The sequence below is a fragment of the Hydra vulgaris genome, chromosome 10, assembly GCF_038396675.1.
Source record: "Hydra vulgaris chromosome 10, alternate assembly HydraT2T_AEP".
NCBI classification, from domain to species: domain Eukaryota; kingdom Metazoa; phylum Cnidaria; class Hydrozoa; order Anthoathecata; family Hydridae; genus Hydra; species Hydra vulgaris.
The window spans coordinates 16249816-16265680 of NC_088929.1; the positions used below are offsets into that span (position 1 = coordinate 16249816).

The 15865-nt window shown below is 27.8% G+C and overlaps 1 protein-coding gene across 3 annotated transcripts in view; it reads right to left on the bottom strand.

Annotated features, from left to right (window-relative positions):
* Nucleotides 1-1831: 1831 nt before the first annotated feature.
* The window catches only part of LOC124816252 (A disintegrin and metalloproteinase with thrombospondin motifs adt-1-like), a 36910-nt gene continuing 22876 nt past the window's right edge, over nt 1832-15865 (bottom strand). For all 3 annotated transcript variants that reach the window (XM_065807367.1, XM_065807366.1, XM_065807365.1), the window contains 12 exons: nt 14531-14704; nt 14066-14251; nt 13144-13317; nt 12883-13056; nt 12570-12746; nt 9506-9682; nt 9209-9394; nt 8901-9071; nt 8604-8771; nt 8427-8515; nt 2202-2379; nt 1832-2050 (listed from right to left, as the gene is read on the bottom strand). In XM_065807367.1, coding sequence (XP_065663439.1) covers nt 2001-2050; nt 2202-2379; nt 8427-8515; nt 8604-8771; nt 8901-9071; nt 9209-9394; nt 9506-9682; nt 12570-12746; nt 12883-13056; nt 13144-13317; nt 14066-14251; nt 14531-14704 — 1904 coding nt within the window. In that variant the 3' untranslated portion in view covers nt 1832-2000. The remainder of the gene's footprint in view (nt 2051-2201; nt 2380-8426; nt 8516-8603; nt 8772-8900; nt 9072-9208; nt 9395-9505; nt 9683-12569; nt 12747-12882; nt 13057-13143; nt 13318-14065; nt 14252-14530; nt 14705-15865) is intronic.

Here is a 15865-nt window from a genome sequence, read left to right on the forward strand (position 1 = left end):
ACTAAAAAAAAAAAAAATGTGTTTTTTTTTTTTTGCTTAGATGCTAATAAATTTTTTTATCTGACATCACTTATGTGTTGGTATTTTAACAATTTATCGGACTTTCGATTAAAACAACTCCTTTTTTCATAAGTCTTACTGTTCTCTTTAAAAAACCTAACTAATGTGTTACCTTGTCTAGTAGGTGTAAGTTGAGCAGCTTTGAAAAAAAAAAATAAAACTGAACTTTCGAACAAAGTTTTTCAAAGGGCTTTAAAGTTCAAGATAATTGCATAAATTATATTTTTATATCTTCTGATGCTTTCTTACTATTTAATTTTTCTCTTCTCATATTTACGTCATTAAAGTGAATAAAATAAATAGTTTATAAATTAAACACACGCTTACGTCAGTGAAAGTTTTATTGAAGATTCACCAAAGTTTTGTACCATGCATATTCATTCATTTGTTGATTGCTCAACTTACCCTATACTATTGCTCAACTTACCCCGCTGGGGCAGGTTGAGCAGCTCCGCTAACTTTAGTCATTATCTTTTTATAAATATCAAAAAGTTTACTTTTTTCTTAACAAATTTTTAGCAGGTTAAATTATCTTTCAAAAAGATCTAAATCCGACGCACCGTTCATGAGATCTATTAGATTTAGTAAAAATTGCTCAACTAACTCCACTCTACCCTATCACTTATATTTAAATCAATAATATCACAAAAAATTGTTGTTGAATGGTACCAATGTTCAAATGGTGATGGCAATTGAAAATTGGTAATAGTCATAGATCTATCTTTAACTTCATTTTTAAATACGCAACTAACTATTTCATTAAGAGCTTACAATATTAGTATCAGTATTTTAAAAACAATCGAAATGTTCTTAAAAAAGTTTCTATTTGTTTGTTTTGCTTAACAAGGAAAAAGTTTTTGGTATGTCATACTTTTTAATGTTTGTGTTTGTAACGTATACTAAACATTAGAAACGACCCAATAATCACACGAACGTCTGTAAAACGCCAAAACAACATTTAGATAAAACGTTTAGTTTTGTTCGATTATCCGTTCAGAATTAAATCCAGATTAACGTTTAGAACAAACCTCCATTAAACGTCGAGATTCAAACGTACCTTTAACATCTATTTTTGGCGTTTATTAAACGTAAAAAAAACCTTTACATTTAGTTTTTTTAAACGTATAAAGTTATAAAATATATGTTTAACATATGTACTTTTTGAACCGCTCCTACGACTATTTTATTGCAATTAGTTGTTTGTTTTATAGGTTTGTTTTATATGTTTTGTTTGCTTTATCTTTTATTCAAGAATATTTATTTTTCAACAATATTAAAAAGCTTTTTGAAAATCTGAACTGACATTGTTTAAAAGAATAACTAGCATGGTTTAACATAAGTTCAGAAATCCAGTAATACTTTGACAGTAATACTCAATTTTACCGCCAGGGTTAACATTATTTGCAAACCACGAGCTAACTTGTTTAATAAAAGTTTTAAAAAGCCAAAATTAACAAAAATAGCGTAATCATCATTATAAACCATATATATATATATATATATATATATATATATATATATATATATATATATATATATATATATATATATATATATATATATATATATATATATATATATATGTAGCATTAGATAATATAACATCAGTATCTAACTTATTTTGCATTTTTTACTTTTTATAGGTAACTTAATGTATTGTGGCTTAATTACTTTTTGATAACATAATACTCTATACACAGATGAACTGTACTCTAATAATTTTTTTGTAAATATTAAACTTACATGGCGAAAAGGGCAAAATAAAAAAAAATTTAAAAAAAGCATTTTTCCTATATTGTAACTTTTAAAAAAATTAATGATTAAATAAGTGCATACATAAAAATACAAGGTAAAATAAATGCGTTTAGTTTACAATATTTGATAATGCATTCCGTAAGAAAATAAAAAAAACGTTTGTTAATGTATCTTAAAAAATTATTTTAAAAGGTGCATTTGCGCAAAATTGTTTTGAAGGTTTGATGTATCCAACCTAAGTATAAAATTTTTTTTTATATAACAACTCAATATTGAAAATAAATTTTATATTTATTTATAAATTTTAACTTTATTCGATAATTTGATGAGTGTAAAATGTACACTTAGCTATATCATTATTTTGGCTTATAAAAAAATAAACTTACCATACGATTGACAAGAAGTCAACGCAGCATCAAAACGTAAATAAATAGCGTTTAACTCTATAATAACCCCGTCTAACATGGTTGCTCGCTCATACAATGAATCGTAGAGGTTCCACAAACCTGCGTTGTTTAAAATTACCCCGTTACAGTAGATGACGTCACGTAAATCTATTTTAATCTAAATTAAAAAGAAAAAAGATATTTTTATAACACATGCATGTATACATATATATGTATATATATATATATATATATATATATATATATATATATATATATATATATATATATATATATATATATATATATATATATATATATATATATATATATATATATATATATATATATATATATACATTGTAAAAAATGTCCCATCAAAATGTTAAAACTTCACGCCGCTTTTGAAACTTTACAAAGAAATGCTCTTTAAAAGTCGCGCGACTTATTACAGTTTACAAGCAATTATAAATGCCACGGAGAGTATAATTGTTTAAATGTCACGCCATACTAATAAACTTCGCGCCATTTTGTTATACACTATGATAATGATTATCTTTACACAATGTCATCGTGTACATTGCTATCATTCGCAATTGGACTGCTAATCGATTATTTACAGCTATTGTTAAAAAAAACTTTATTAGGCTTTTCTGTTGACAGTTTCTGTGTTCGGGTAGGACTTTCTCCAACAGTTTTTATGTTCCGACCTAGCCTCACTAGCTTATTTAAAAAAAATAAAACTTTTAATAAGTTCAATTTTAATAAATTCTTAATTTAATAATCTTAAGTTCTAATAAAATTTAAAACTTTTTAATAAGTTCAAAAAACAAACAAATACCGAATTAATACACATTGATTGTAATGTCATATCAATATATCTGTTGGTATAATTTTGATATCATCTAAGTCCTGCTTTTTTGTTGTGTTTTTGGCTACTCAAATTGTTTTGACAGTTGTTTAAATAATTTTTTCGTATTCCAATCAAAATTTCTAATCACGACGAGGATTAGAAATATTCAAAAGAAAAAACTTTTTTGTTGCACTAAAATATTTACTTTTATTGCACTAAAAGTTGGTGGTTTATTGCAATAAAACCTAAAAAGTTGAATTTCAATTTAAATAATTCTAGAATTTGTTCTTATAATTTTATTACAGGTTTAGTTTTTAATTTTTATTTTGGATTATTTAAAACTAATAAGTAAACTCTACAGTTTACATCACAAACTCATAGTTGACACAAATGAATTAATTGAAAACACAGCTTTTTAAACCAATCATTAAATCAATTTTTTTTTGTTAAATGTTTTTACAGACAAGGTTATTTACAAATTGTATAAACTAATCAAGTTAACACACAATAATAATAATTACAATACATACGTATGCTAATACCTTTAGGTATTCATTTTACAGTTATGAACATATTTTTTTATTTTAAAATGATAATTTCACTTTCAGTATATATTTTCAAAACTTGTGACAATAGTATTATCAAAGTAAAATTATAAAATAAGCTTAAAGTACATTTTTTAAATAATATTTTATTAGATAATCTAATTACTATTTTTATGCTAATATTGTATTCTATGCGTAACAATATTACTATCTAATGTTGTGAAGTTAAACTTAGTTTGTAATAGAATTGTCATAGTTTTACCCATGCATAAAATATAAAAAAATAATATTTAATTGTAATGTCCTCAAAAATCAATCTATCGCCATCTCATCTTCTAAGACCATGTTTTCTGACATGGTCTTAGAAGATGAGATGATAGTTGCTCTTCCTAATCCATGTGAAATTGTTGTCAAGGTTATTGGTAAAAATTTACAATAAATTAGTCTAAACTCATGATGTCAGGTTTTTTTTATTATTTTGAAAGTTTGTTCTAAACTAATTATATTTTTCCTTATCTTATGTTTAATATATGATAATTCTATTTCACATTTTTCAGAATCAGACCTATCATTCCAAAGAATAATATACGAACCGCCATTTCTACAAATGTTGAATTCTGTTCCAATTCATAGGTGAGAAAGTTCAGGGGATTCTCCTGGTACAAGTAAAAACCCACCACAATCATCATTTATTTTGCAGCAACAAAGTATTAATGTCCAAGCTACTGTTCAGTCTCCACTTTCTTTAGAGATTGGAATTAAGGTGTGTTGCTGTGGATTTATGTCTGTAAATAATGGACAGACATTTAGGTATAAGTTCGATATGTAAAATTGTTTGTAAAATTTATAATGTCTCATTTAAATCATCAAGAGGAGTATCAAGGCACATTTGCAAAAAAAAATTAAAAAACAGTTTTACCTTTTCCAAAAATAAAAATAGCAAACAACATTAGCAATTAAACTATGCGGTCAGTTGAGAGTGCCTTCAACAACTGTCAATACAATATTTAGTATTTCAGCAAATATGTTACTTGATATTCGGAAGTTTACAAAAGAAGAACATTTTCATACTTTTGACAAGTATTTTGCCAGAGTGGAAGAGAAAAATTGTTAATTAGTTTGTTTGACATTTTAAAAATAACTGAAGTTGTGTTTGCTGGTGGAAAAGGTTACTATTTTTCACTATTTGACATAATTAATTTCTTGTTGCAGATTGATAAGTTTGTACAGCTTTTATGTAGGAAAGATGCTGAAACAAATTATCGAACAGATTTCTCCACCCACAAGCCATTTAAAATTTTTCTTAGTTTATATTGTGATGATCTGGAACTAGCTAACCCTATTGGTAAACACAGAAAACTTCATAAGCTGACTATTTTCTATGTTCAATTTCATTCGTTGCCATCCTATATGCGCTCAACATTAACATTAGTTTTTCCACTCGCTGTTGTGCCTGTAAAATTATTTAAATTTAATAAAAAAGGGGCTTATTTTCAGTACTTAGAAGATTTTATTACTTCCTGTAATCTCTTGAATAATGGTGTTACTTTTAATTCAACGATTGGTTGTGTAAAACCATTTTTTAAATTTGTTATGTGTTTAGGAAATACATTAGGTTCAAATCACATTTGTGGATTTAAAACTAGCTTTGCACCAAATCTATTTAGATGTTGTTGTTCTTGTCTCACCACAAATAAAGAAATGTCAATAATTTATAGAGAAGACATGTGTCGTTCACATACTCATGCAAACCACCATCAACATATTATAGATCTCAAAAGTGTGACAAGTAAAAAAGCAAAACTTTATTGGTCAAGGTTTTATGGTATAAATCTCAAAAGTGTGATAAGTAAAAAAGCAAAACTTTATTGGTCAAGGTTTTATGGTATAAATCCACTTTTGATATTATTGAAAACCACATGATCCCATGCATATTTTGTTGGAAGGACTAGTGCTCCTTCTTCTGCGATTACATATTGCTGAAAAACACATTTACTCACTAGCTGCTCTCAATAGTTTTATTGTTCAGTTTCCTTATTCATACTCTGAAGCCAGAGACTAGTCTAATATTTTCCCAAATACATTTGATATTTCAGGGTCACAAACATCTGCTCAAATTTTGATTCTTGCTTGCATTATTCCACTATTTATTGGACAATACAGTGATTGCAATGATCTTCATTACATTACTTTCTTGATCATTTGGAAATTCTTACATTGTCACCAATAACTACATATAGAACTTTTTGGTTTTACAATCTCTTATTGAAAGACAGAACAAATCTTTTGTTTTGTTGAGGCCAAATAACCTGATACTAAAGCATCACTTTTTACTGCATTTTGTTGGACAAATGCATCAGTTTGGTCCTTTAAAAAGTCAATTCTGCATGACCAATTCTTGATGATAATGGCCAACTTATGACTTATCCTTTTACGGCAAAGACACATCAATTTAAAAAAAGAATTGTGATTGGATCACTTGTCTACCAAGTTGGCGATATTATTTCAACAGTTAATGATTCTTATCAACTGTATAAGATCTTCAACCTTATGGTAAAAAAGTATGTATCATGAAAATTGAGAGCTATATACCTCATAAGCTTGCTTTACATGTTAGAAGTAGTAATATGTTCCATTCAATTACTTTAGAAACTCTCCAAATTCTGTGGCCATGGACAAAATTTACTTTAGATGGCACCATATTAGTTGTGCCTAGATCAAAACATTGTCTCCTACTTTCTTCGTTACAATAATTTTTTCATATACAAATAATTATTTGAGGCACAAGATAGGAAAACGTACAGAGTCAACATTTCTATATGAGGAGATAAATGTGTTTTAAGAAAGATAGATTGAAAGTTAATTTTATCGATTTTATCAGTTTAATCTTTATTTCTTTATACTTTTTAAAACGATAAAAAGTATAACAATAACTTAATAACTATGTGAAAGTTTTAAAGTATGTGGAACTTTCAAAGTCATTTTTCTCTGTAATTTCACTTTTAAAAGGCATTTTACATGAGAATATATTTTGTATATTAAGTATTATTTTATAAAAAAATAAGCTGTAGCCCAGTCAATCTTTTTATTTATATGCTTGCTAAAGTTTTATCTAAATCAGTAGTATATAATATACATATATATATATATATACATATATATATATATATATATATATATATATATATATATATATATATATATATATATATATATATATATATATTATTATTATTATTATTTTTTTTTTTTTGGAAAAATTAGTTACCTATTTTTTTGATGGATTGCACCAATATTTAAATGGTTTGGTGCCTTTGCCGCAAGCATACCTTAAAAGATATTGGTAGTGAATTGGCACATCATTTCCAAGCATGTCTCCGTGAGAAAACCCCTTCCATTAGAAAGGAGTTTTATCACCAAGTTACTGTCCTTTTGATACAGTCGTATCCAAACTGTACTTTTGGAGAAGAGAGTGCAGTTTGAATTATTATTTAATGTTTTAATTTAAAATGTTTCACACAAAAATAGATTAACAAAACCAATGGCTCACTATAAATTCCTTAAAATGTTTAGTGAAGCAGAACATAAGTTACTGTCATTATCCTAAATATGGTAAATTTAAATCCAACATCTAGATCAAGATGTAGACCTAGATTTAAAAAATCTTGAAGTAAAATTCTTTATACATGTCACATTCATGTGCTATAAGATATATTTTTAGTTTTACATTTTATTTTTCACGGTTATGTTGTAAAACATGTTTCGAATGTTATTGTAAGTGACGTGTAAGTTGCATCTGCCCTGCTTAAATTTCACAACACTACCAGAAGAGGGGTGTTGTTCCCAGTTGTTATTCCTGGTGTAAGTTTAACAAAAAGTTGTTTAATTTATTTTATTAATTATAATTTTTTTTAAATAATAATTAAGATAGATAAAAAGATTGAGAAAATGATTTTTTTTTTTACAATATATTTAGGCTGAAAATATTATTTTTTCTCCTGTGCCTCAACTCATCTTAAGCGAAAAGATAAGACTTATCGACAAAGGAAATATTATTGTAATCAGACAACGTCATAATGATGCACTACACGTCCTTCAACTTCTGACATATTATTTTATAATGGACCTATCCTACCCAAGGTTGTTTGGAGGAGTTTTAGGGCTACTGCAGCGTTATGTCTTGCAACTACCATTTGATTGCACGAATAAGCTTTGACTAAAAAAATGTAACATCTTGTGAAAAGTGTTGCCGTGGAATATTGACATTTTATATTGACTTCTGAACCATGAAAAATTTATTTGCTTTTATAAAAGCAAATTTATTTGTCAAATATATTTGATGACTTTTCTTAAAACAAATAAAATATAATTTTATTGTTTATTAGGTCTTCTTATTAATTATGTTTAAGTATGGCGTGACTTGTAAATTTTTTATTTGTCACAGAACATCTAAATCACTATCATGTTGCAAGTCACGCAATATTTAATTTATCTAAATGTGGGATGAAAAATCAGGCTTTTGACATGCGGCACGATAGTGTTTTAGATGTCCCGCAACAAATAAAAAGTTAAATGTCATGCCATACTTAATTTTAAATAGTCGCGTGACAACTATAATTATAAATGTCACGCCAAAGGTAATATCTGTTGCGTGACAACTTTAATTCTTTATGTCGGGTGAAAAATCGGGCTTCATGACATGCGAGTTTTATTAGACAATTTGGCGTGACATTTGTTACAGTGTATATATATATAAACAAAACATAAAAAACATTGTTTTAAAATGACAAAATAATTATGTTCTTTAATACAAAAAAAAAGACTTACTAATTCAAGTTTTGCTCTTGCAGCCTTAGCTTGACTTAACTGATCAACAACATTCGATCTCAATGTGGTTAACATCATGGTGTTGCAAGCTACAATCAATAATGAATTGTCAATATTCAATAACTAAAACATTTTAAACACTAAAAAGGGTTAATCTTCAAAAAACACAAAAAATACCTTGACATGCTTTATCAACAGTATCATCTCCATATGAACTTAAATATCCAAGCACAGTTTCTATTGCTCTAAGAGTTAAACCTCTTGATTGAAATTCGTCAAACATAGGAACAGAAGACCATTGTTTAACTTGAGAACAGTTGCAGCGTTTTGCAATTGCACATGATTCTTTAAAAAAAAATCAAAGTAACTCAAATTAAGAGAAAAGATTAAACAATATTTTTTTAAATTATAATAATTTACAAAATTTTTTTTTATTGCAACTTAAAGAAGTGTAAAAGAATAGTAAATTTTTACTTGGACAATCAAACAGTTTACAAGGAAGAGTTTGCGTAGTGTTGCCAATACAATCATCGCCAGCCCCTATTGGGTAAGGAGCTGAGCATGCTCGTGATCTTTGAATAATACCAGCATCACAACTTGCACTGCATGTAGACCAATCACCCCAAGCACCCCAAGTTCCTTTTACTGAATCATGAAGAGTAATGAAGGCATTAGAAAAATTAAAACAAGAATAATTACTTAAGTAAGAGTGAAATTTATAATTCAAAAACATATTTCATAAACTCTACAATTATACAAATTTATAAAATAAACTTCAGTACCTGAACAAATAACTCCAACATTACATTGAACGGTTTGGGTTTTACCACCATTATTATCAGATAAACAAGCTCCATCAAGAGTGTTGTTAACACAGAACCTTTGACGCGATTGAGTTGGAACAATATTACCAGTAGACTGGCAAGATGCAGAACAATCAGTAAATGGTCCCCAACTTGTCCAAACACCTTGTAAAATAATATTATTAAAAAAAAAGATCTGGTCAGATAAATATGGATGATATAATAAAAGAGAAAAACAATATTTTTTATTTTAGTTTAAATGGTTTCATTTATTACCAGGACATCCAACATTAGCATTGCAACTTAGGGAATCAACAAGTAGTGCACCATCACAATTGGCACCGAGTGTAGCTGTTGTGCATGTTCTTGTTCTAGTTTGAGATGGGGCTATCAATAAGTTGCTTCTACAAGACTCTGAGCATAAACTCCAACTACTCCATTGGCTAAGTATGCCTTTAAGAGATGATTTTTATATTAAAGTTTAAAAAATTAATCTGTATGCATTCAATGGGTCAAAAAAAAAAAAAATCATATCTATAATTAAGTTTTTTTAACTTTTTTATAAATTATAAAAATTTTTCAGAAAACAAAAAAAGGACATAAAAAGATGAAGAGATTCTTTTTTTCATTTCAAAATACTTCTTTAGGCTTTTTTTTTACATATTTTACATTTAAGTTCAATTAGAAATTTTAATAAAATATATTTTGTTTATAATAAACTCTAAAATGGTCATCAAAATTTTTAAAAATTACGATAAACAGCTAGGAAACATATAACACACCTAATATTAAACTTCATATTTTTATGATAAAAAATAAAACTTACCCTCCAAATACGCCTTCAATCCTTTTATGCTTTATTTCTTGCTTCAAATGATTTTAAAAATTTCAAAAAAGATTTACAGTCAAAAGGACTGGTAAGCAAGTTCTTACTGTATTGGTTTTCTATTCTCCAAAAATATATAAATGTCAATCAAACATTTATTTAAACAACCTCAATGCCAACTTATTAGCAATTTATAAAACTAAAAATCTTATGCTTTTCTATTCATATAAAATGTTTCTTTTTTATATGAGATCATGATTCAATTTTTGGATTTTTACTCCATAAAAATTGCATGAGCTAGTATATCGTGTTATTGTAAAAATATATGTAAAAAAACACATAGAAAAAAAAAACGCACACTGTTGTTAAATTTCAAGACATTCAGACAATGCTATTTTACATTTTTTTTGGTTAGATTGCCTACCCCTCTTTCTTTATTTAATAGAATGGTATATACATCAACAATTGTTTCATTGTTTTCTGCGAAAAATTGACCTCTGGCCCTTCTAAACTTTTCATATTTTTTACTTGTGCTCCTTGACAGCAGCTATGTAAAAACCTACAACCCTGATTAAAAAAAAAAATTGTTACAACTTTTTTTGGGTCAAAAGTTTTTGGGTCAAAAGTTTTTGGGTCAAAAAGGTTCTGTCCTTGATCCTGTGTTGTTTTAATGAGTAATAATGATCTATTCGCTGATGACACAACTATATACTCCGGTCTTGACCCAAAAAAAAACAACACCTCTACTAGTAAGTGACCGGGGCCCTGGCCCCGGCTAAAAACAGAGGTTTTTGCAAACCTGGTCCTGGCTAAATAAACACAATTTGCAGGGGTTACTAGCCAGGGCTGGGTTTTTGTTGTTGTTGTTGTTGTTGCTGTTTTTTTTGTTTTGTTCAAGTTAAAATTTGTTATGAAAGTTTAAGAAAATATAAGAAAAAGTCACAAAAATAATATATACAAATATAATATAACTCATAAATATTTACAATGACAAATAAGAAAGAACAAAGTAGATCAGATGGATATATGGTGACTTTAAAAAATAGGAAAAGAAGCAATGATCTTAGAGAGAGTATGAGAGTAGTAATTATATTTATAGTGTGTATCAGAGAAGATGATAATGATTCCAATGATTAAGATGATGATGATGATCATTGTCATCATCATCATAATTATCTTAATCATCATCATCAACTGTATGCTTGATGATGATGATGATGATGATGATGATGATGAGGATGAGTATGATGATGATGTAGAGTGGATGATGTAGAGATGATGATGATGATGGTGATGATGATGACGATGAGATGATATATATACCTTTATACAAAATATATCATGAATTTTAAATAACGATAATATATTTATAAGGAATATCAATAGTAATGGAGCCCCGGTCACAAACCCGGCCCCGGCCCCAGCTATGTTTTATCAAACCCGGCCCCGGTCAAATATCAATCCCGGTCCCTTACTATCCTCTACTTTATGTCGCCTTGGATTTTCAATCACTTTTGGCTTCACATAAAAACCATATATACAATCCTTTGCAAAGTTAGTACCTGCCAAGGTGGCCTCCCTTTACTGTGCTTATCATTTTCTTATTCCTGATTCCATTCTCCACCTCTATAAATTCTTTTTTTTTTCCTTGTATGGAATACTATTGTCATATATGAGCTGTTTCTTCTAAAAAAACCTCTTTTTTATGCGGTAGTGGTAGAACATTCGCTTCCGAGTTTGATCCCCACAAAGTCTCTGGTAGTACCACGCTCAACTTGTTTCTTCCTGCAGCAACCTTGTTTGTTAAGGTTCATGTTTCAGAATTATAAAGTTGAGAGAGGGTTGTAACCACAATTAAAGTAGCCTCATTAACTGTAGTGGCATTCTTGGCCTTAGGTAGGTGAATTAAGATTAAAAAAAACAGGGTCCAAAAACACATTTTAAATGTTTTTAGGCCTGCTCTAGATGCCAAGTGTGAACATTTTTCTTAATTTCTTTTTTCTATAAATAATACAAATCACTGCTCAAGCAAGCCATAACTAATTGTTCCATCAACTAAAACTCAATCTAGTGTGACTTTTCATTCAGCTAAGCTGCATCCTTTTACTATAACTGTTTCTTCATGTTCAAAACCTTTTATTTATATACTTTTCTCCTCGAATATCAGTGCCTTAAAATTCTCACATTTTTCGTAAAGTTTTGAAAGTCATCCGTTATCGGTCTTCCTCTTTCTTTCTTAATTATTTCACTTATCTTAACTATTTCCAACTTAATTAGTGGTCGCTAACTTTCAACTTAATTAGTGGTTTTTACAGCCATGCAGAGACTCAATTTTGTTTTTTAATAAAAAAAGTTAAAAATAAAATTAGAAATTTAGTTTAAAGTAAAAAATGCATAAGTATATACTAAAATACAGTTTCATATCGCATTTCTAAAGCATAATAAAACTATATTTTATTTATTTTATTGACAACCTTTTTTTTGTTAAAGTATACATTAACTAATAAAATTTACCAGGACACGCAACATCTTTAACACAAGGAGTTTGATCATTTAATAAAGCTCCACCACAATTTCCATTTAATGATGCATTGACACATTGTCTTGATCTGTATTGCAAATTATATTGACCAACTGTTTGTTGACATGTAGCTGGACATTGACTCCATGATGTCCAATCAGTCAATTGACCTGGGAAAATTTATGAAATTAATAATAAATCAAAAAAATTTATTTTAATAACTTATTAACATAATTCTTATTAACCTACTTTTAGCAGGTCATTTTTATTTTTAAGTTTTTCAAGCAGATATTTATAAAATTCTACCTGGGCATGCTACTCCTGCATTACAAGGTTGAACATCTGTAAGTGATTGTCCTTGACAATTACCGCCAAATGTAGGATTTAAACAACTTCGCACTCTGTTCATTGTTGGTGCTACTGAACCAGTTTGACAAGACTGACTGCATGCAGAAAATCCTGACCACTGCGTGAGATCCCCTGGAAATATTTTGAAAGGATTAACTTTTATTATCAAAAGAAATGATAAAGTAATATTATAGAAAAGCAAACAACAATCAAAAATACCTGGACAAGAAACTTGGAAATTGCAACTTTGAGTCTCAGTACTTACACCAACACAACCCCCATTCAATGTAAAATTTTGACAAGTTCTTGTGTGAAACTGTGTAGGAGAATTGTTAATATTAGATTGACACGATTCAGAACAAGAACTCCATTCTGACCAAGCTGTATAAAAACCTATAAAAAAAAGCAATAATATTACAAAATTAAGAATAATTTTACGATTTAAAGAAAAATTTACAATCAATGAACATATTCAAAATTTGATGACAACTTTTACCTATATTAAATCAAAAACTAATAATCAATAAATAAAATTAAATAAATAACAACCAATACAAATATTATGAAAAATTTAACTATGTTGCTTAAAAACAGTTATAAACAACAGAAGTGATTGGTGGAAAAATTAAAAAACCAGTGAGTAAAAATATCGAATCTTATTGATGATATTGCAATCAAACAAAATAAAACTTAAATTCCAAAGATATATTTTATTGTAAACTATTACTGATGTATTATTTTTATTGATGAAAAAATGTTAATCAGATATAGGTTTCTGAACAACTACCCAAAGCACCACATGTACCATAAATACATATTGTAAATAAAAATGCATTTTTTCATAGCCATCTATATATAATTATTTAAAATTATAATAGTCCTAAATAAGTTCAATTATAACACAACCCAGTGTCTTATTGACAAAATTTAAATCAAGGGTATCATTATCGGAAACTGGTGGCAGGTGGCTTACAGTAATATTTATATTTTCAACCCCTTTCCCCCAAATCCCATTTACACAACATCTCAGAGTAATATCATTTTGTTACTTTTTAATATTAATGACTGTTTTTATTGGTTACAAATTATTAATCAGAATATTATCTTATTGTGACAAACTTAATACCCAGTAGAAGATTACCTGGACATGGAACAAGTTGATTACAAAGTTGCTGATCATTTAAACTAACACCATTACAACCTACAACATTTGGCTTCCATGTAGAAACTCCATTACATGATTGGCTTCTATACTGATATGGTCCATTGACCAGACTGTTACAAGTAGCCGAGCATTCACTCCAAGCTCCCCAACCACTCAATGTTCCTAATTTGGTATTTTGTACAAAAAAAAAAGTTAAGCAAATGTAAATGGTAACCAAAACTTGTTTGCATATACCATTACTGATTTTTTAAACAACTTTTCAAGTTTTGATTAAATTAAAAAATATATTTACCTAAATTTACAAAATTCTCAATGTTTATTTATCTATACAATAATTATATTGTTATAATAATTATATTGTTATTAACTATAACAATTAACAAAACAAGGTTACTATTGTGCTTTAAATAACGAAATAAATAAAGTTTTTTTTAAAAATACCTGGACAAATCACCTCTGCTTTACAGTTTTTAAACTTAATTAAAACAGCTCCATTGCAATTACCACCAAAAGAACTGCCTGAACAAATACGACTACTAGTTTGTTGTGGCACATTTAAATCATACTGACAAGAAGCCGAACAATCTCCCCATGCTGTCCAATCACTTAAAACACCTGAAATATAAATGCATATTATATAATCTCAGTTCATGATTATTTTTAATCCAAGTAAATAAAAAAGTAGATGATGAGTTAATACTTGCATACTAAAGTTGAGGTACTACTTGCATGTTGAGATGAGTTACTACTTGCATATCACATTATTATACTGCTGTATTTTTGATATAAAATATCACTAAAATATTTTTTTAATCAATGTTAAACATTAAGCATGCATTGTTATGCATAAATGAAATGAGAAAAGCATTTTTTTATTGAAAATAAAATTTTTTAAAATACTTTATTTTTATCCCAAAAAAATGATAGCAAGTCAGATGCAACAGAAATAAAACATCATGTCATTGTCAAAATAAAATCTCAAATCTCAATACCAAATATTAATAACCAAAATCTCAAATCTCAATACCAAATATTAATAACCAAAATCTCAAATCTCAATACCAAATATTAATAACCAAAATCTCAAATCTCAATACCAAATATTAATAACCAAAATCTCAAATCTCAATACCAAATATTAATAACCAAAATCTCAAATCTCAATACCAAATATTAATAACCAAAATCTCAAATCTCAAAACTAATATTAGATTGAAATAGCTAAAAGAATAAAAAACTAAACTTAACTCAAACTTAACTTAAACCTAACTCAACTAGTTAGGTGAACTATAATTTAAAATCATAAAAACTGATGAGTGTGAGCAACAATGATTTGACACTTTTGATTAATTTTTTTATTAATAAAAACAAATAAATAGGAGTTTACCAATTATACATGTCTTTTACTGAATTGGAGGCTAAAAAGTTGTTCAAGCCAAGTCAAAGAGTCAAGTATCAAGTCAAGTATCAAGTCAAATCTTTTTTCAAAAGCTCTATCTTATAGATTGTTGATCAGAAAACTGGTAAATATGGTGAATATGCGCAATTATGAGGCAATATTGCAACTTGTGGTTGAGCATTGTTGTGAAGAAAACAAACTTTATGTTGCTTGATTAGAGTTTTTGCTTCAGCTTTTTTAATCAAGCACAGTAGACCTAGCAACAGGATTGCAGCAACAGTTGTATTGACCTAGCAACAGTATTAGTAGTAAGACTTTTCCAATATACAATTTCAATTACATCTCATCTCAAGCATATATATATCATATAAAATGTA